The 21292-nt window shown below is 49.9% G+C and overlaps 1 protein-coding gene across 1 annotated transcript in view; it reads left to right on the top strand.

Annotated features, from left to right (window-relative positions):
• The window catches only part of LOC119384104 (uncharacterized), a 286696-nt gene that overhangs the window by 234340 nt on the left and 31064 nt on the right, over window positions 1–21292 (top strand). Inside the window, exon 5 of the mRNA XM_037652398.2 lies at window positions 1902–1985. Coding sequence (XP_037508326.2) covers window positions 1902–1985 — 84 coding nt within the window. The remainder of the gene's footprint in view (window positions 1–1901; window positions 1986–21292) is intronic.

Genomic DNA, 21292 nt, shown 5'->3' with positions numbered 1-21292 from the left:
GCACTTCTACCCCATTTGAGTCTAGTAGTCTGAAAGACTCTCCGCTTTTGCTGGACCGTTTACGTACATACTTCCAAAACTCAGCTGGCCTGTCAGAAGCGCTTTTTTCTAAGAATTCAATATACGAACTATGATCCCGTTTATATAGGCGTTTAGCGAGAGTTCGAAAAAAGCTGAACTCTTCCTTCCACTCGCTCGATGGAGAACATTTAGATTTCCTGTGTGCGCGATCTTTATGCTTCAGTGCACTGATAAGTTCAGATGAGAACCAGTGGGGATATTTACGTTGTTTATGTGTGTATTGGGGAATAAAATTACGCATGCTGCTCAGTACAAGCTCCGCAAACTGATCAACCTGGTCATCAACATTTGGTTTGTCAGTAACCTGTGACCAGTCAACGGTGGACAAGTAATGATACAGGCCCGTGTAATCACCTCGCTTGAAAGCAAATCTTGGAGATCTGTTTACATAACTGCTGTAGCTCGTTGTTTTGGCTGATGCGGATAATCTTACGCTAAGTGGTGGGTGGAATTTGTCAGGACGTACAAGAGAGAGGCTGGAGCGGGCAACTTCAAGGGGTTGATCGTTTGACACACACAGGTCTAAGACGTTGCCACTGGAATTGACGACTGAGTTATGTTGCAGTAGGGAATTAAACGCCAGAAAGTCCAAGAGCAGGCTGCACTTTTTCTCTATGAAATGATTGTAATGAGAAAAGGTAAGCGTACTCCAGTCGATTCCAGGTACATTGAAATCCCCAAGAACAATAATTCTGTGTCCACTATGAGAAGATATCACAAGTTCAATAGAAGACATCACATCATGAAACGAGGCAGGGGAAATGCTGGGTGGTAAATAGAAGCATAATAATAATAATAATAATAATAATAATAATAATAATAATAATAATAATAATAATAATAATAATAATAATAATAATACCATAATAATAATAATAATAATAATAATAATAATAATAATAATAATAATATAGTAATACTGTAATAAAATCACACCATCTCCCGCTAAACGGGACCTGAGGCGATGCGAAGCAGAGTTTCGGCATGCAGAGCCCGCGTTTCAGAGGGGGAGTGGAGAGGGGAGAAAGAGGGAAATGGGAGAGGGGGAGTGGAGGATGGGAAGTGGGGAGGGGGAAATGGGAGAGGGGAGGGGAGAGGGAAGGGGAAAGGGAAGTGGAGAGGGTGAGGGGAGAGAAAATTGGGAGTGGAGGGGGATGGGAGGGGGGGAGTGTAGAGAGAGAGGAGGTGTGTGGAGAGGGCTTGCGCATGCGCAGTAAGGATGGTCACGCCGCACACCACCACCACCACCACTACCACCACCAGATTGAACTCCGCTATAAGATGCTTCACATCTAATATTGATTTTTTTCTTTCGTGGGCGCTGCACGCAAATGCAGGGCAAGCTGCATCACTTGCGTGTTTGGGTGATAGTTATGCACGAAGCACGTACGTGGTCGAAGCATGGTCTGGCACAGCATGCCTACGCGCTGCCTGCGCTAGCAGCTGAAGCAAAGTAGCAAGGAGGACGAGACGCCTGAAGGAAAATATTACATACGCGTGAAGCACGGAAGCGCAGCATGAAAATGCCGCATCACGAGGCAGTGTCAGGGCGTCCCGAGGCCGCGTGAGAGGATCGAGGTTCTTCCTGGTTAAAGCCACAACCACGCTCAGCGAGGATGGGTACCCGAGATATTATTATCGTGTATATGGCCCCCTACCGGCTAGTGCCGCGCTGATGACTGACTTGCATAAAATGTAGCATACATGCGAGCGTTGAAGCGAAAAGAAAGGCACCTAATCCAGTCAAACATGGCTCGTGCGCTTTAGCCGCTTTGGCATACATGAGATAAGACCTTACAATCGTTTCACGTTACCCGCAGCCTCGCCGGAGGATTTTTGTGCGGCCTGCTGCAGCAGCTTCCCTGGGACCGGTGCATGGGAATCGGGATGGCGGCTGCCCGTAGGTACGTACAAGTATGCTCGCATTGCTTTGTGTTACTCGCTGTCATACCTACAGTCGGGAACAGATGCAGGAGCCTGCGGCATTTGCTCCTCGAAGGCAGATGCCTCCACCAATGGGTGCGTACTCCAAAGTGACTTCATGAGCCGGACGGACCCGCCTTAGGAGAACATTTCTTTAGTCGCGGAGGTGATCGGCTGCCGCGCTTCGGTCGTTTGGGCGAGGCCTTCTCAAGTTGTAACCGACTATAGTGCGATTAACTTTATTTTACTTCAACGTCTCTTCTTATCCGAAATGAGACATAGCTAACAAAATGGCAAGTTAGGCTAGTTCGTGCTTGTTAATTTTTTGAAAAAAAGAAAAGAAAGACAGCGCACAAAGAAAAAGAACACGAGAAAAGAGGGAAGACACACAGCGCTGCCCTCTCTTCCTCGTCTTCGTTTTTCTCATGATCTATTTTTTTTGTTAAAAAATTCAGATATAGGTGCTTATAACAGGAAATAAGGGACAGGCTCCTTCATGCATTCGTCTAGGAAGACTGGGAGGCGAAAGCCACCACCTTCTATTTCTTCTCAGCGATTGCCTCACCGCCCCTCACGAAGGCCTTCCGCACCCAAAGGTATTTTTTTTTGCACTGCCTCCGGAATCGCAGGCATTGGAAAATTTCTGCACCTCGCATGTTTTTAGAGCACCTACGGAATGCGGCCACCTTAGACGAAGCTATGGTGTCATGTTGTGACGACATCATGTGGCGTCACAATGACATCACAAATTTCGGCCACCTGTGACATCATGAGCACGTCACGTGGTGGCGTAATCACAGGATGATAACTTTTTGCATCAGTCGTGTCGATAACGACGATCACTTATCGCGTTTGATAAGGCATTTAACACTTTCGCCTTAACGAGCAGCGATAAAAGAAATGCAGAGTGAGCTGTCTGGCACGTATTGATATTGTTGATCATGCAGAGCTCACACAAACAAGGACCGATGAAGGAAAGAATAGGACGAGCGCTTATTTGCGAGTAATACTTTCATCGATGCCTAGACACATGCGTGAGCATACATAAAATATACTGAAAGGATCGGCGAGAAAGAATCAAAGGTTTGAAACTGTATACAACGTGGATCGAGCAGCAGGCGCACCACGACTTCTGTTATTTACATGTGGGAGCGATATAATCGAACATTACGACACCCATAATTATGAACAGAAAACCCTGCACCCCCCATCCGTTCTTTTCCATACGATATGGCAGGTTCGTATTGTTTCTCGCGCAAGCTGACGCCTGTTATGAGATAAAACCGCCGTTCTTTTTGTTCATTTTCAACACTGGCAGGCAGCCGAATTCACGTTTATGGACGGCAAGTCTTTTTGGTTAGCGTTTCTCTGTCGATATGGCATTCAGACACCTTGAAGTTTGTTCGATGCATGTCTTACTGCACGATAGCGACATCTTAGAGAATGCAAATATCGCACTGAAAAATTTGGAGACCTGACACGCTACAGATGCTGTTTCACCTGAATATTTGTCGAAACTATTCTTTTATTTTTACATTTTTTTCCTTGCGTGCGCGCACTTGTGGGCATACGGGTTCACGCACACCTTTTGCACCCTCTTACTGACCTCTCTATTCCGTGCAGCTGCCTTTTTGCCCCGGATCTCCTAATACAGGCAACTGATGAACGCTTAAAGGGGCTTGGTGATGCAGCACCTGCTGCGGAAAGCAGAAACTGCCATGAACAGCTCAGCCAAATCTTGACGTTTGTGCGGCAAGGAGAAGCGCAGCGTGAAGGCACCATTGCCTCAAGCGCGTTCTCTTCATACAGAGACCCGCCCTCAGTCTCTCCGATGCACCTGCTGTTTGACGTCGAACAAAGGACATCAGGCTGTTCGCCAATAGCCGACATAAGTAACGAGCGAATCAACACTTCTGGCGCAAAATTTTCTCAGACAACGGACGAGACAGAGACGGACGGGCGCAAACTTCCAACTGATTTTATTATCAACAAGTGACATATATATATACACAAATATGACTATGAAAAAGAAAAACCAATGGCACAGATGTGCAGTGTGTCAGCGCGCATCAGCTACTCCCTCCCCCAAATGTAGTGTTCCTTCCAAGAAGGACATTTCCTTCTGTGTCAACGAAACTGACGTCATGCTCACGCATGACGCCTTCTTGGAAGGAACACTACATTTGGGGGAGGGAGTAGCTGATGCGCGCTGACACACTGCACATCTGTGCCATTGGTTTTTCTTTTGTCATAGTCATATTTGTGTATATATATATGTCACTTGTTGATAATAAAATCAGTTGGAAGTTTGCACCCGTCCGTGTCTGTCTCGTCCGTTGTCTGAGAAAATTTTGCGCAAGAAGTGTTGATCATGGAGTACCAACTAGCTCGAACCCACACCTTGTTAAGTAACGAGCGGAGTTTCGATCAGATGCGCTTCTTGCCACAGGTGCCGCCACGTGCTGGCGCCGCGCCCCATATAGGGAGCCAACAATAAACAGTTGCCACACGAATGGCAGCGGGGGAGAGCGAGTGCGCATCATCACGCACGCTCAAGGTCATGACACGCGCTGACGTTACGTCTTTCCCGCTTGGCATCCCTCCCTATGTAGGTTCGAGCGAGTTTACCGGATCGCGAGAAGAGAGAAAGCGCTTAAAGCGTACGACAAATCTCTGTAACTTCGCTGGCTGACGTATTAGAGATATTTCTGCGGCAATCGATATGTGAGGCGATTAATTCCCATACTGAGGTCATGCGAGGATTACCTCGAAAAGCGGGTCAGTACCCGTTTAATAACGCCGGTTGGATGGATTAAATATGGACACCAGAGGTACGCTGTCCGTACACAAAGTAAATGGACGTCCGTATAGGCGCCGAGGAAATTTCTTTACGCCCTCGACTCGGCTCACAGCTGCCTCGTCCTTTTGGGAATAATTTGACTCACTCTTTGTGAAAGCTGTGGGTGCAAATGCGACGTGTCTTTTCTTTTGATTCGGCCATATATGCTGTATCGCCACTCTAGTTCTTTGCTTGATGCGTCACGGAGCAATTCCGATGGAACAGCCGGTCGCAGTGTGTCATCCTCTCATCGCTGAGCCTCATCGCGTCCTCGTATGCTTGTTGACATGTTTTGGTCCATTTTCATTTCGCTCCCTTCTTCACGAGGTCACAATATGATTGAAGTAGGTCGGTGATAGTCTTGACGAATTTCCTGTAATAGTTTAGGAGTCCTAGAAATTTGTCAAGTGTTTTGGTGTTTTCCGGTGTTGTGGCATTCATGATTGCCTTGACCATCTCGGAACTTGGGCTTTTGCTGTCATCAACATGACCAAGATACTCAATAGAATGTTCTATTAGTCGACACTTTTACAAGACGCACGTACAGATTTCGCAAGTTCTCTTGTTCATCTCTCCCGGTGACAACTACGTCATATTTAACTGCACAAGCCCCCGGTGCTCTGGCTAGTATTTTTTCGACTGTTCGTTGTAATATTGCTGATGCTGACATAACTGCAAAGGGAAGCAGAGCCCTCTATGTGTCGCAATCGTCGTCACACGATTAGACTGTTCTTCCAGTGGTATCTAGAAGTGCGCATGTTTCAACCCAGTTTCGAAAATTTTGTGCCTGGAGAAATTTTCACAAAGAGGTCACCTGCCTTAGGTAACGTGTATTCCTCTGGCTTCAATGCAAGGTTGAGTGTTACCCCACAATTATTATATAGTCTAATTTGACCGTTTGCATTCATTGCTGGCACTCTTCATGTTTGTCCATTCAGTCGTATTTGCAGATGCGATTACTCCTTCCCTTTCCAATCGATTACGTTCTTCTTTAATCTTCCGTCGTAAGGCGTAAGGAACAAATCGTTCTCTTGCATATTTTGGCTGTGCGTTTTCTTTAACGCAGAGCTTTGCCTTCAAGCTTCTCACTTTTCCAAGTCCTTCTCCAAAGAACGCCTTGTGCTTTTCGAACACATAATCTTGTTCATTGTGCTTTGATATGGCGCACTTCATGGCATTCCACTTTGATTTCTTCAAGCCAGGCTCTGTCTAATATTGGAGCTCCGCCATCTTTCACGACGTAGATGTCATGGCGCTTTCTCTGGCCATTATAGGAAATTTCTGCTTCGGCCTCGCCTTCCGCAATTATCAGCTCGCCCTTGTATAACTTGAGTGTGATTACAACTGGCTCAAGTTCGGCATCACGAAGATCGTCTTCGTATATCTTCGTGTTAACCACCCGCACCGGAGATCAGTATCTTTCTCCATATTCAGGATTTTTCCAGAAATTTCCACGCTTCCAGTTATTCGATGGGAAAAACCCTTTGATGCCAAGGTGTAAATTAGCTCGACGTCATCAGCTTCGTGCGCGGATTCGTGGTTCGTAGATTGAGACAAAGCGTTCCTATTTTATGCATTTCCACTAGCGTTAATTTTGCTCTTGCATGCCGATTGGCAATGGCATTTCTTCCCGCCCTCATGACAGGTCTTGTCTTGAAATACCAATCAATTTCATAATCATTGCCTTTTCCACATGGATGACAAGACTTCTTTCTGCCTTGTGAATAGGTTCTCTCTCTTGGTCCTTTCCTGACTTTCCGTTTTACTGCTTTGCCCGAGGCGATTTACGCCAGCGGTTTCTCTCGCTGTAACTCGTTGACATCTTTCAGCGCGAGTTCAAGTGCTGTCGCGAAGTCAACCGTGGACTTGAAGGTCAGTCGAGGTTTCGCTAGAGGTTACTCGAGAATGCTGGCATCTTTTACGCCATCCAAAAATTTGTAACGAAGGCTGTTATCCAGAGTCCCCAATGAACCATTTCAATGAAGGTCCTTTGACTTCAGCGACGATCCTGGGAGCGCCGAGAGCGCAGCGCCGCAAATGTGCGACGCAAAAGAACGAAAACGGCGTTCGCAGACGACCGAAGCGTGGCGGTGCTGCTGTCTGTATCGCTACCTTCATCAGTTAGTAACCACAGTTTTCTCCACATGCGGATCCAGCACTCAGCAGCTTCATTTTAACTTGACGCAATGCGAGCGCAAAGTCACAGAAGTCAAACGTGGCGGAGACTGTTCAAGAAAAGAGCTTTCTGCCGCGGTCGGTATGCCGACATAAAACTCCTTTGCTACACCGTGATGGGCGAACTATGAGTTGCCGGCAAATTTAGGTGTGAAAGAACTATCATCACGGGCGCGTTCCGGGCTAATTAAGCACGGAAGTCTAGCGCCGTGGTGGCATTGAGAACGAAGTCGCAGGATGAAGAAAATTGGCGCTTTTACATTGCTCTAAGCAAAATAAGCCCATGATTTACCTATTTAACAGGCAGTAGAAATTGTATTGATGTAACAGACATTTGTTTATTGTTTTCTTGGTACTTTTGATAATTTGGCATTCGGTGAATTCGGACATATTTTAGCGGTCCCAGGAAATCCGGAGTAACGAGCTTTTACTCTATTATAGCGCAACACGTACGTGCCATGGGCATTGTTGTAAGCTTTCAAGGTCAACTACAAATAGCTCGCTCTTCTCTCGACAAATCATACCTCAAGCTCAATTTGGCATACGACATCAAGTTGGCTTACCGCAATTGGCTAATTGGAGCATCGTGAGCTTCTTAGTTGCCGTAGCTCCCATGGGGTGCCGCCACGACCTCTACAGTGCTACAGTGATTCAAAATGACTGCCGGAGGAGGGCCCGCCCGTCTGCTAGTATAGAGACGGATAAGCCGTGTGGACACAGGCCCCATGCAGCTTTCATCAGAGCACACAAAATGAGCCGCACTGAAATGTACATCAGACCAAAATACTTGTCAAATTCATGGGAAGTGCCAAATGCTCGCGAACTCATTTTTTTTGCCGCGGTGTGAAAGGTTACATTTCAACTCAGTGACCGTGCATCAACGACGCGTTGCGAAATACTGTGCGTGCTACATAAAACTGCGTGAACTAGAATTGACGTACGAAATGAATTGCACAACGAAGTACTACGTACCGAGCCTGCCTGCTTCTGCAGTAATAGGCTGCTAGCGAGTAACGCCATAACAGTTGCACGGGATCCCACGTTCAACGTGTCGATGGTTTCTAAACATGTTGGGCCGTCATCATTACTTGCGCGGTGAGGAACGCGATGTTACCTCTTCAAAGGAACGGAAACACGCTTTGTGACATTCAACATCCCGCTGAGTAGTGCTTGGGTCACAGCCATGCAATGAAATAGTCATGCTCAGACTCTAGCCGCGCGCAGTTGAATTCTCTCGGGTGTCGCAACTTCGACCAGTACCTCGAAACATCAATCTCGAAGAGAATGCACGCGCATGCCTTTCGCAACGTCGAATAATTCGACGTTCGCCCTTGTGATCGCGCTGAAAGAGAGGCTCGCGTTCTAAGAAAAGGCGAAAAGAGCGCACGATCATCATACGCGCCGACGTACGGACGTAGCTTCTTGCCCCCTTAACATCCAGACTGTGCAGCTTTCAGCCCGTTCGCTTGGAAGAAAGCAGAGAGACCGATCGCTTAAAGCGTGAGACAAATCGCTGTAACTCTGCTCGTACATGACGAATTCTAAAAAATTATGTGCAGCTTCAACTGCCATAACGTCACGAAGGCTGATCAAAGCGCGGAGCTGGTGGTATCAGCGCGCCTTTCCTCCTCTCCAACCAGCACCACCTGTGCCCGAGCACGCGCCACCATTGGCTGACTTCCTTTATCGCCTCAGCCAATCGCGCCACTGCTCTTTCCTCCTCTCCCCACCTCCACCATAGCTTAGCCTTTGCTCTCCTCCTCTCTACCCATCATCGCTCTCTCCAGGTCGATACCTTTTCTCAGCCAGGCTGAACTCGCTACACTAGGCTTACCTCTCACCCACATAGCTTTACCCTTGCTCTCGTCAGGATTCGCTCTCGCAGTTGGGCTCGAAAGTGCGCACGACGATCCCTAGGAATATGCCTCGGCTTTAATCAGCTCTGCTGTTTAAAAAAATTGCGGCAGTCGATTGGTGAGGCGACAAACTTAGCTAGCGCAGTCATTCGATGACTACATGGAAAAGTGTTGCCGAGCCCATTTAAACAATTTCATCGCTTTCTCCATTGGGCCGTGGATCACGTCAAGCCGCGCTGGCTTTTTCGTTCATGGTCCTCAACATCGGTTGTGTGTATGAAGCAATAAATTTGATTTATTTGATTTGAACACCGATAACTGTCCTTCGGAAGTTCTGTGAGTTGACACACACACACACACACATACACAAACGGAAACGCCGAGTGACCGTAAACGGAAACTTGGTGTGCACCTCCAATGCTGCTTCGCTTCCCCTCATTGTTCCCTATGGTGGGAGATGGTGTAATTTTTACTTGCTCTACACACGCATGCATGCACGCACGCACACACACACTGTTATAACCGGCAGTGCAAAGATCCGGCCTGCAAGGGACGCTCAGCGGCGTACCTGCCATACGCTGTCCGCGTTCCACAGGAACGCGGGAAATCACCTGGTGCGCTGCGACGAACGCGCATCGGCAGGTCTGCTATACGCGGTCGGCGTCTAGCGCGTGCACGGACCGCTATAAAAGAAGCGTGTCGGGAGTGCGTTGGGACTCACTGGCCTTCGCTCGCCCTCTCGTCTCGCTCTGGGCAATCACACGCACGCACACACACACGCACACACACACGCACGCACACACACACACGCACACACGCACGCACACACACGCACGCACACACACGCACACACACAAGCGCACACACACGCACACGCGCACACACACGCACACACACACACACGCACACACACACGCACACACACACACGCACACACACACACACGCACACACACACACACGCACACACACACACACGAACGGAAACGCCGAGTGAACGTAAACGGAAACTTGGTGTGCACCCCCAATGCTGCTTCGCTTCCCCTCATTGTTCCCTATGGTGGGAGATGGTGTAATTTTTACTTGCTCTACACACGCACGCACACACACACACACACGCACACACACACACACACACACGCACGCACACACACGCACACACGCACGCACACACACACACACACACACGCGCGCACACACACACACACACACACACACGCACACACACACACACACACTAACGGAAACGCCGAGTGAACGTGGCCAGGCAGCGGGCGTCTCACGTCCATAATTCCAAGCGGGTCAAACGCGCTCCTTTGTTTTACCACACTCAACAGCATAATAGACATGAACACGTCTGTCGGCCAGGCTAGAGTGTACTAGAACCGTAACGCTTTTAGTACGCTCTACATAGGCGAAGCTTTGCACTAGAAATTTTATCATCGTAAATTCCTCTCATCGCAAAGCTCCAAAAACTCCTCCCGCCGTACACGCCTAGGGCACGTTGTTACAGTACATGCTCTTCAGCATCATCGTATTCGCGAAAGCAGGCAACCGAAATACTGACTATATACGCAACGCAGTTATTGAAATGGATCATATCTTTTACGTACTGTTTGTAGTCGCAGTTTTCCTTTCAAGCTTCTGGTCTTGCTTCAGACTGGTAGGTCGCCGGCGTCACTTTCAAGGGGCTATCGCGATGGGAGGCCCACTTGCGCTGGTGGTATCACTTGCGCACAATTTCTGTCACGGTGCAACAAAATATTGTCTTCCATTATCATTCTCTCTGCCCGATGAATCACATCATTACATAACCAACGATCACATAACGAACGCGCGCTCATGTTAGCTTAACAAGCTTCGATGTGCACGTGCTGCGACCGAGAGACGTCATCGTTGTTTACAGGGGCAGGAAAACGTGAATTCGACCCTAGAAGACCAGAGGACTTGAAACGACAAAAAAAATGAAAATCTTTCCTGGGTTACGCTTTCTTACTTAAAATGCAATCTAGATCATAATGCATATTTTTTTTTTCACGTTTTCGTTTATGCTGCGTAGTCGCATCTTGCGCGTAATCTCACCAGAACATAAAAACATTGTCAAGTGTTCCAGACATTGCGGCGCAGCCTGTACTGAGCGGTGCTAGCCGTTATACAAGCATTGTAGCGGCCTGCGTCGTAGTCTTGTTGCTGGCGGATCCGCAAGCGGGCAAGTTGCCTAGCTTCATCCACGCGTTGCGTAAATACATCGGCGTCCGTGTCAGTGTCGTCAAATTCGTGCGGTAGCATCTCGTCCAACATAGTCCCTACCTCCCGTCCGTGAACGAGGCTGAACGGAGTCATGCGAGTCTTTTCTTGCTTGGCCTTGTTGTACGCAAATGTGATATAAAGCAAGATTTCGTCCCAATTTTTATGTTCAACATCTACGTACATTGAAAGCATGTCTTCAATCGTTCTGTTTAGACGCTCTGTTGGCCCGTTCGTTTGCGGGTGGTAGGCGGTGGTCTTACGATGAATTGTTCCACTCCGCATCAAGGCCTGATCCAAAAGAGCTGCCGTAAATGCGGTTCATCTGTCCGTCATCACGACAGTTGGTGCACCATGCCTCAGTATAACGTTCTCGATGAAACATTGTGCAACCTCCGCTGCTGTGCCTCTCTAATAGCCTTCGTTTCGACTTAACGGGTGAGATAGTCGGTCGCGACGATAACCCAGCGGTTTCCTGTACTTGAAGTAGAAAGTGGACCCAAAATATCCATTCCAATTTGGTCAAACGGTGTTGCTGGGACCTGACCGGGTTGCAGGAGGCCAGCTGGCTTAGTCGGCGCTGACTTGCGTCGCTGGCAGTCGAGCAAAGTACGGACGTGGTGCTTCACGGATGTGGTGAGTCGTGGCCAGTAGTACCTTTGCCGCACCTGGCCAATGTTCGCGTGTATCCTAAGTGGCCAGCAGTCACCTTGTTGTGGCATGCTTGAAGTACTTCGGTGCGTAGTGCTGCCGGGATGACAAGCAAATAGGTGGATCCGGTCGGCGAAAAGTTTCTTTTTGTAGAGTACTCTGTCTCGTAAGCAAAACGATGACAATACTCTTGCGAATACCCTAGGTGCTTTCTGAGATCCTCCGTCTAGGTAATTAATTAGACCAAGCAACTCAGGGTCGTCACGTTGCTGCTGCGCAATGGCGGACGTGTCGAGAACACCAAGGAATGCTGTTTTCTCCTCATCGGGTAGAGCAGCCGACTCAATCTGCGACCGGGACAGACAGTCAGCATCCATATGTCGCTTCCCCGGCTTCTGCACGACCGTCATATCGAACTCCTGGAGCCGCAGACTCCAACGCGCTAATCGTCCGGTAGGATCTTTAGGATTTGTCAACCAGCACAAAGAATGATGGTCGCTAATAACTTTGAAGGGGCGGCCATACAAATACGGGCGAAATTTCGTAACCGCCCATACCACGGCGAGGCGTTCTTTCTCATTCGTGGAGTAATTAGCCTCAGTGCGTGTTAGCGTTCTGCTTGCACAGGCGATTACTCTTTTGCGTCCTCCTGCCGTTGCACAAGCACAGCTCCCAGCCCTACATTGCTGGCATCAGTGTGAAGCATCGTAGGGATTCCCTCGTCAAAGTGGGCAAGCACTGGAGGCGTTTGTAGACGCTGGCGCAGATCATTAAAGCATCTTCTTGCTCGCCTTTCCACTTAAAGGCAACGTCTTCTCTCGTGAGGCGAGTTAACGGTGACGCAATGCATGCGAAGTCCGCGATGAACCGCCGATAATAGGCACAGAGGCACAGAAAGCGCCCGACAGGCTTCTTATCGGACGTCACGGGGAACTGTGCTACGGCTCTAATTTTTTCAGGATCTGGACGAACGCCTGCGTGACTGACGACATGACCAAGAAATTGCAGTTCTTCAAAGCACAAGTGGCACTTCTCTGGCTTCAACGTTAGACCCGCGGACCGTAAGGCTCGTAAAACCGCTGCAAGCCTTTCAAGGTGTTCGTTAAATGTTGCGGAAAACACTACGACATTGTCAAGATAGACTAAGCAGGTTTTCCACTTCAACCCAGAAAGCACGGTATCCATGAGCGTTTGAAAGGCAGCAGGCGCCGAGCACAAACCGAAGGGCAAGACTTTAAATTCATATAAGCCATCTGGCGTCACGAAAGCGGTTTTCTCGCGGTCTCTCGGGTCTACCTCGATTTGCCAATATCCACTCCTGAGGTCCATTGAAGTAAAGTAACGAGCATGTCGAAGTCTGTCCAGAGAGTCATCTGTACGGAGAAGCGCATACACATCTTCCATGGTCATCTGATTTAACTTCCTGTAGTCCACGCAAAAGCGAAGGCTGCCGTCCTTTTTCTTGACTAGGACCACAGGCGATGCCCAGGGGCTGTTTGATGGCTGAATGACGTCATCTTCAAGCATTTTGTCTACTTGTTGTTGTATTGCTTCGCGTTCCTTTGGAGCCACACGATAAGGGTTCTGGTGAATAGGTCTCGCAGTGTCTTCGGTAATTATCCGTTGCTTGGTAAGAGGCGTGCGACCAACTCTTGATGTGGACGAAAAGCAGTCTTTGAATTTCGCTAGTAGCTCAAGGAGACTCCGTCGTTCGTCATTTGGCAAAGTAGTGCTAACGTCAAGTACCGGTGCTGGATCAAGGATTGGCGGTTCGTCGCGTACCGACAAACAGCCTTCGGCATCCACGATATCGTCAAAGTAGGCGCTCAGTACTGAGATTGGTCAGCAGCAAGGCCGTGCGTCCAGCAGCGACAGTGACAATACCTCGTGCGACGGAGATGCCGTGGGTAAAGAGGAGCGAGCTTATTTGGTCTGCAACTCCTTCGCCGTCAAACGGGGCATCACCTGCCACGGACACAAGCGTGCGTGACCTAGGCAGGAGGACCACATCGTCATCAGTAAGACGCACAGGGTTACGTCTCGCCTCTGGACAATCAACTGAGCCAGGACTGTTGCAGAACGTAATCAAGCTGTCCGGGATATTGATGACGGCACCATATTCTCGTAAACAATCACTGCCAATAATTAGATCTCTGCAGCATGCCACGAGAACGACGAGCGACGCGACGAAAGGAGAACCTCCTATGTCAATTCTCGCCGTGCATCTTCCAGTAGGCATTAGTAACTGGCCGCCTGCTGTTCTGATATGAGGGCCCGTCCACGGCGTTTTCACTTTCTTGAGGCGGACGGCGAGGTCCTGGCTTATAACAGAAAAGTCGGCACCAGTGTCAACTAAGGATGTTACTTTCTGTCCGTCAAGCAGAACAGTAAGCTCAGCGGTCACAACTTCGCCGATCTCACGTCTTGTCGGCTTTACGGCGTCGTGCACTGGGAGGAATGGGGACTTTTTATTGTCGACTTGATGGCCTGCAGCCTTACCCCCGGAGGTCGCCGCGCTCAGTTTCCCCGGCACAGGCTGGGTGACCTCCTTCCATTAAGGTCCGCGAAGGTGCGTCGATGCGAAGAAGACGAATGCGCGGGAGAGGGAGAGCGTGATCGACGTCCCAAACCCGCCTGGTGAGTAGGCATTGCTTCCGCGTTAGTGGTACGGCAGTCGTCAAAATGAGAATGGGGCGGCCCCTGAAAAGAAGTGTCGTCGAGGCGTGGTATGTGTTCGTCAGTGGCGCATCGGCCGTCAAACCATGGCCGAAGAGGTCGAAAGGAATCACCGCGATGCCAGCAATGGCGGTAAATATGGCCTGCACCTCCGCAGTTAAAACAAAGTGGTCGCCAATCTACTGTGCGCCATGCGTCTGTTTTTCGGAGCTGTGGACATCTGAGCATCTGTTTTTGCGACGCTGCCCATGGCGCGGCTCTGGACGGCTGGCGGTACGGAGAGATGGGTGGTCGCCTCAAGGTCTCCTCTTGGGGCTGTGACCAAGGTGCTAATGGGGGCTGGCGGTATGGCGGCGGCGACGGCTTAGCGAGTGGTGGACGTCGAACAGCGGCGGCGTAGCTCATGGGACGCTGCTCGGCATCAGGGTCAGCTGTCGAGAATGCTTGCTGGATTTTGTCGCGCACGACTTCGACGACGGACGCCATGGGTGTTTCATCTACTCGTGTCCACAACTTCTGAAGTTCCTCGCGAACGATCTCCCTAATCAGGTCTCGCAAGGTACCTGATTCTCAAACGTCATGGCGGCGACACTGATTGGGGCGCTGCTGGACATGCGATCATACTGTCTGCATCGTTGATGAAGTTCCCGCTCGATAGCCGTAGCTTCCTTGATGAATTTAATAGGAACTTGTTCTTGGGCGAGTTGGTGAGTATTTCACATCGTGGTTTAGCGCTAAAAAAGACAGACACATGTGAGAGACAGGACAGGCGCGCCTGTCCTGTCTCTCACATGGGTCTGCCTTTTTTTGCGCTAAACCACGATGCTAAATTCCTTGATGAAGTCAGCCACGGTATTTGGAAGTTTGCGCAGGAGCCCGGCGAAAAGCTGCTCCTTTACACCGCGCATGAGGTAGCTCAATTACTTTTCATCAGTCATGTTCGGGTTAGCTCTGCGAAAGAGACGGGTCATATCCTCCGCGAACATCGCGACGGTTTCATTGGCTTTTTAAACCCGTAGCTCCAATAGCTGCTGAGCACGGTCCCGTCGGTCGACGTTGACGAAGGTATCAACAAACTGCTGTCGGAAGTCGCTCCATGTACACAGACTGGCTTCTCTATTCTCATACCAATTACGAGCACTGTCGTAAAAATAGGCGCAGGAGAGCTTTTGCTGATCTTACCACTGATTTATCTTGGCAACACGTTGACAGTGTTCAAGCCAGTCATCAACGTCTTCATGGGCACCGCCACTAAAGCGATCAGGCACCAATGGTGGAAAGAGCGTCACCTGGAATGGGTTCGGAAGAGAGCTGCCTCGGGACACCTGTTGTGGGCTGGCGTTGGCCATTGGTAGAGGCAAGCGGCGCCTGAGAGAAGGTTCCTGCGAGGGGGTGAGCTCTGCAGCGAGGCCTCGCAGCCTCCAACTGAAGCGATGCACGGGAGTTGCAATAGGTGACAATGCGTCCGGGCTGGATGAACGGCTCCCAGTAGGGGTGTGGAGCATCAGGCAGGGTTGCGGTCCAGCACCTCCACCAGTGTCGCGATGCCACGCGAGGAAAAGACAAGAACACATTTCGGCAGCAAAACAGCGTGTTGAAAAACAGCTGACAAGGAGAAAAGTATTGTTCGTCTTGAAACATCCAGAGCCTCACTAGATGGTGTCCGTTAAAACATCCCATCGTCGTCGTCGTCCACATGTCTACACGCGTCAATATATATATATATATATATATATATATATATATATATATATATATATATATATATATATATATATTGAGACGACGCCCAGTTCAGTAATCGAAAGGTTATATTTCAATGTCCAAAGCGGCGCAGCCCGCGTGACAAGCGAAGATGATGATTACAATGGTTTCTGTAGAGATGAAGATGAACTACAGTTGAAACCCGCAATAACGAAATCGGCGGGGAATACACAAAATTTCGCTCTTGCGGGAATTTCGTTGCCGCGAGAATGCGGCAGAAGAGACGTGTAATTTACAAAAAAACACATTTCACTTCCAAAAGTCAGTAAGTTCGCTTTGCCGCGCCTTACCACGCGACAATTTCATGCCTCTCGATCGGGAATTTCGTTTGCCACGGCACAAAGTTTGCCCCATGCACTGGTCAGTGACGGCGGCACTGCGCTGTCACCAGTACCGTCATCAAGTGCCCCTACAGGCGAACCTTTTCCGGCTCCGCTTGATCAGCGCGGATCAGCGCAGAATCGTGGACAGCGAGCTGCACGCAACAGTGAATTCTTCGGCGATGTCCATTTTTTCCATGCCTTTTCCACCTCACTGATGATTGCAGCCTTATCTTCCAGCGTGATGAACTTCCGCTTTTCGTTGGAGGTGACATCTTCGCAGGCAGCGAAATCGGACGAAGCAATCGCAACACACAGTTCACGTTGCACCAATCGACCAAGAAAACGCTCCACAAATGGCTCCACACACGCGACCATGTGCGCGCAAAGCCGACAAAGCTAAGCACAGAGTCAAGCCAACCAACGAAACTTCATGAGGAATGTGGATTTGGCTACGTAGTCCGCGATAACGAGCGGCTGCTTCGGCAAGTCATCATCATCATCATTGTCGCCAGCTTTTTTTTTTGTAAGCAATGATAGCGGCTGCTTCTCAAGTGCGATGTAGCGATAGTTTTGCACAATTTAAGTGTAGCATGAATGCCTTTGAGCAGTTTTTCGAATGTAGTTAATGTTGCGAGAGTAGATTATTTGCGCACTGGTGCTTCAAAAATTTCGTTAATGAGGGACTGCAGTATGAATATCTTTCGTAGTCTCGAGTTACGAAATGCATTTACTCCTATGGGCGTTCGCCGGTGCTCCGAAAATATTTCGTTGCGGTGAGAATTTCGTTCCCTCGGGATTTCGTTATCGCGGGTTTCGACTGTATATAGTCAGCGCTCACACTACTTTCCCCCTTCGCGAAAGCGGGCAGCAGGTTAAGGGTAGGAACGCCGAATATATGGTTTCAGGCGAGAGACATGAGCGATCTCGGTGCTGCGGCGACGACGATCAGTAGCCGCGCTGGCTGGAGCGACGCGATAGTTCACGGCAGATGTCCTTTCCAGCACGGTGTATGGACCGAGATATCTATGAAGAAATTTTTCACAGAGCCCAGGGGTACGGACAGGTGTCCACAGGAGGACTTCGTCGCCTGGACGGAACGAAACAACTCGACGTTTCGCGTCAAAACGGACTTTCCTCTTCTCCTGAATGGTAGCAGTGTTGGCGCGGGCAATTTCACGGCAGCGGGCGACGCGAGCAGCGAACTCTTCTGGAAGGGACGAAGATGGAACAGAGGGCGTGGATAAAAATGTGGTGTCCAGAACAAAAGTCGGTTCACGGCCAAACACGAGGAAAAACGGGCTGTAATTCGTCGTGCGTTGTATGGCAGTATTATATGCAAACGTGACGAAAGGGAGTACAGTGTCCCAGTTTTTGTGATCTGGCTGAACATACATGGATATCATGTGGGACAAAGTTCGGTGAAAACGCTCTGTAAGACCATTTGTTTGCGGATGATATGCTGATGTGATCTTATGTACGGTGTTAGAGGCCTCGAGGTCTTCAGCAAGAACATGGGAAAGAAATGTCTTGCACTAAGGAGAACACGAGGGGCACCGTGGCGCAAAATAATGGCGCGCAGGACAAAATCGGCTACTTCCGAGGTAGCACCAGAGGGAAGAGCTGCCGTCTCCGCGTAGCGAGTTAGGTGGTCCACGGCAGTAACAATCCAGCGGTTACCGGCTGGCGTAAGCGGGAGGGGTCCGTATAAGTCGATGCCCACGAAGTCAAAGGGAGCGGACGGGCACGGCATAGGTTGTAAAGGGCCGGCGGGAAGAGATGTGGTACGTTTTCGGTGTTGGCTTGACGCGCAGGAACCGACGTACTTGGCCACACTTGTTGAGAGGCCAGGCCAAAAGCACCGAGTTTTGATGCGCTCGTAAGTCTTGTGAAAACCCAAGTGGTCAGCTGTCGGGTCGTCGTGCAGGGCTTGTAAAACCTGGAGACGAAGTGTAACGAGGGACGACTGGAACCCATCGGTTACCGAGAGGGTGGTAAATGTGCCTACATAACGTTCCATCTCGAAGTTTAAAACGTTCAAGCTGTCGTCTTAAGCGGCTGTTGGGGGCACGGGATAAGCCAGTAAGCCGATCGATGATTGTGCGGCAGTATGTATCTGCATGTTGGAGCGAGGTGAGATCTGTGGATGAAAGAATGTCCACTGAGGCAACGGACTCTTTCGGACTACCGGCCATCTGCTTGGTCACTTGGCTGGTCGGTGATGAACAGATTCAAGGCGACACTTGGGCGCTTGGCGAGAGCGGGCACCGCGACAAAGCGTCAGCATCTTGGTGTTGCCGACCCGACCTATATGTGACACTGTAGTCATACTCTTGCAAACGCAGTACCCAACGGCCAAGGCGTCCCGACAAATTCATGAGAGACGATAACCAACACAGAGCATGATGGTCAGTGACGATTGTGAAATGCTGGCCGTATAAATAAGGGCGAAACTTTTGTACGGACCACACGACGGCGAGGCATTCTTGTTCGGTGATGCTGTAATTTCGCTCAGCAGGAGAAAGAGTGCGGCTCGCGTAGGCCACGACTTGTTCTTCGCAAGCGTGGTGCCGCTGCAGCAGGACGGCACCGATGCCATGTCCACTTGCGTCAGTGTGTAGGACAGTAGACGCTGCAGGGTCGAAATGCCGAAGCACTGGCCGCAATGTGAGGCATCGCCTGAGAGTGTGAAAAGCAGCTGCGCATTCATCCGACCAGACAAAAGTTGCGCTCGCGGTCAAAACCTTGTGCAAAGAGCTGCAATAGTCGCGAAATCACGCACAAAGCGGCGGAAGTACGACGCTAAGCCGAGGAAGCTGCGAGGGTCTTTAGGTGTGGTTGGTGTAGGAAAGGGCAGTACTGCAGCAACCTTGTCGGGATCGGGCTCAATGCCATGTCTGCTGACAACGTGACCTAATACCTTGATGCTGCGGCTGGCAAACCGACACTTCTTAGTGTTTAGCTGGAGACCGGCCTTAGCTAGACAGGTCAGAACTTCGTCTAGCCGTTCCAGGTGCTGTGAGAAGCTGGACGAAAAGATGACGATGTCGTCCAGGCAGCAAAGGCAGGTCTTCCATTTTAATCCACGCAGTACCGTATCTATCATTCGTTCGAATGTGGCTGGGGCATTGCACAGGCCAAAAGGCATTACATTGAATTCAAAGAGTCCATCAGTTGTGGCAAATGCAGTCTTCTCTTTATCGGACTCGTGCATCGGGATCTGCCAATAACCAGAGCGCAAGTCGAGGCTCGAAAAGTACTCGGCACCTTGTAAAGTATAAAGAGCGTTCGTCGATCCGAGGCATAGGACAGACGTCCTTACGAGTAATATTGTTCAGCGCTCTATAATCAACGCAAAATCGCACCGAGCCATCCTTTTTTTTAACGAGCACAACAGGGGAAGACCACGGGCTTGCCGAAGGCCTGATAATGTTGCGTGCGAGCATATCGTTGACTTGTTCTTCTATAACTTTGCGTTCAGAAGCTGATACACGGTAAGGGCGGCGACGAATGATACGAGATCCGTCTGTGTCGATGCGATGAGCGGCCACTGTTGTTTGACCCAGGCCATCGGAACAAACGTCAAAGCAAGCGTTGTGTTTCATTAATATGGCCAGCAAGGCATCAATCTGGATTGGTCGGATTGAGATCTGTACTCAAAGTGGCCTTTAGAGCACGCGATGAACCTTCCGCGGGCGTACACTGTGGAAATGACGAGTCAGTTGAAACAGTAACGACACATACCGGTGCGTCTTCGGTAATGCTGGTAACAGTAGTCCCCTCTGGCAGCAGTAGGGCTTCTGGCGTCGTGTTGTAGGCGGTGATGCTTGCATAACCACGTGTGAACCGCACTAGACAAGATGCGATGGCGATGCCTCGAGAAATACAGCGCTGGCAAGGTGTAACCACCGCGTCGCCATCTATAACGTCTCGTGACTTGATCGTAAGTACACGTTCTTGCCCTGAAGGCAGGAGAAAATCCGCAGCTGTGACAAGGTTGGGCGGTGAAAAATCGGCAGCAGAAGAAAGCTCAGTGTCCGTAATACGAATGAGAGGTTGACCGCACGAAATGACAGCCGACGAAGCCGATAGGAAGTCCCAGCCTAAGATTATCTGATGAGCGCATGAAGAAAGCACAGCCAGCTGTACATGATGGCGGACTCCGTCGATGAGAACGCACGCAGTAGACTGTCCGGTTGGGCAAATCGGATTGTCATTAGCGCCGCATAACAGGGGACCGACATAAGGAGTTTGCACTTTCCGTACACGAAAACACAATTCACGGTTAATGACTGAAATTGCGGCTCCAGTGTCTACAAGGGCGTCAACACAAACACCTTCCACACAAACAGGCAGTAAATTTGCTGGGCGAGACGGAGGAGTTGTGACTTTTCGAGAACGAGCAGTTTCCCCTCCAAAAACTGCAGCTTCGAGTTTTCCAGGTGGCTGTCCAGAGAGATCGGAGCAGGACGCAAGGGTGATGTCGCACGCCGAAATGGTGACGGAGAACGGCGGCGAGGTGAACGAGAAGGACGAGGCATGGCTTGGGACAGTGGAGGTGAGGGCGACCGACGTGAGGAGGATGGATACGGTGCTGGAGCGTAGGCATCAGATCTTGGGGCAAAGTCTCTTTCATAAGCAGAATAGCCACGTCGTTCATTCTGCTGACGGCGGCGGCAGAAACGGGATATATGGCCCCGTATGCCACAGTAGAAACAGACGGGGCGCGAAGGACGCCAAGTAGAGTAGTGTGGTTGCACT

This window comes from Rhipicephalus sanguineus, chromosome 2 (genome assembly GCF_013339695.2).
Source record: "Rhipicephalus sanguineus isolate Rsan-2018 chromosome 2, BIME_Rsan_1.4, whole genome shotgun sequence".
NCBI classification, from domain to species: domain Eukaryota; kingdom Metazoa; phylum Arthropoda; class Arachnida; order Ixodida; family Ixodidae; genus Rhipicephalus; species Rhipicephalus sanguineus.
Note: the sequence above shows the minus strand (reverse complement) of the source record. Positions and strands in the feature narration are given on the sequence as shown.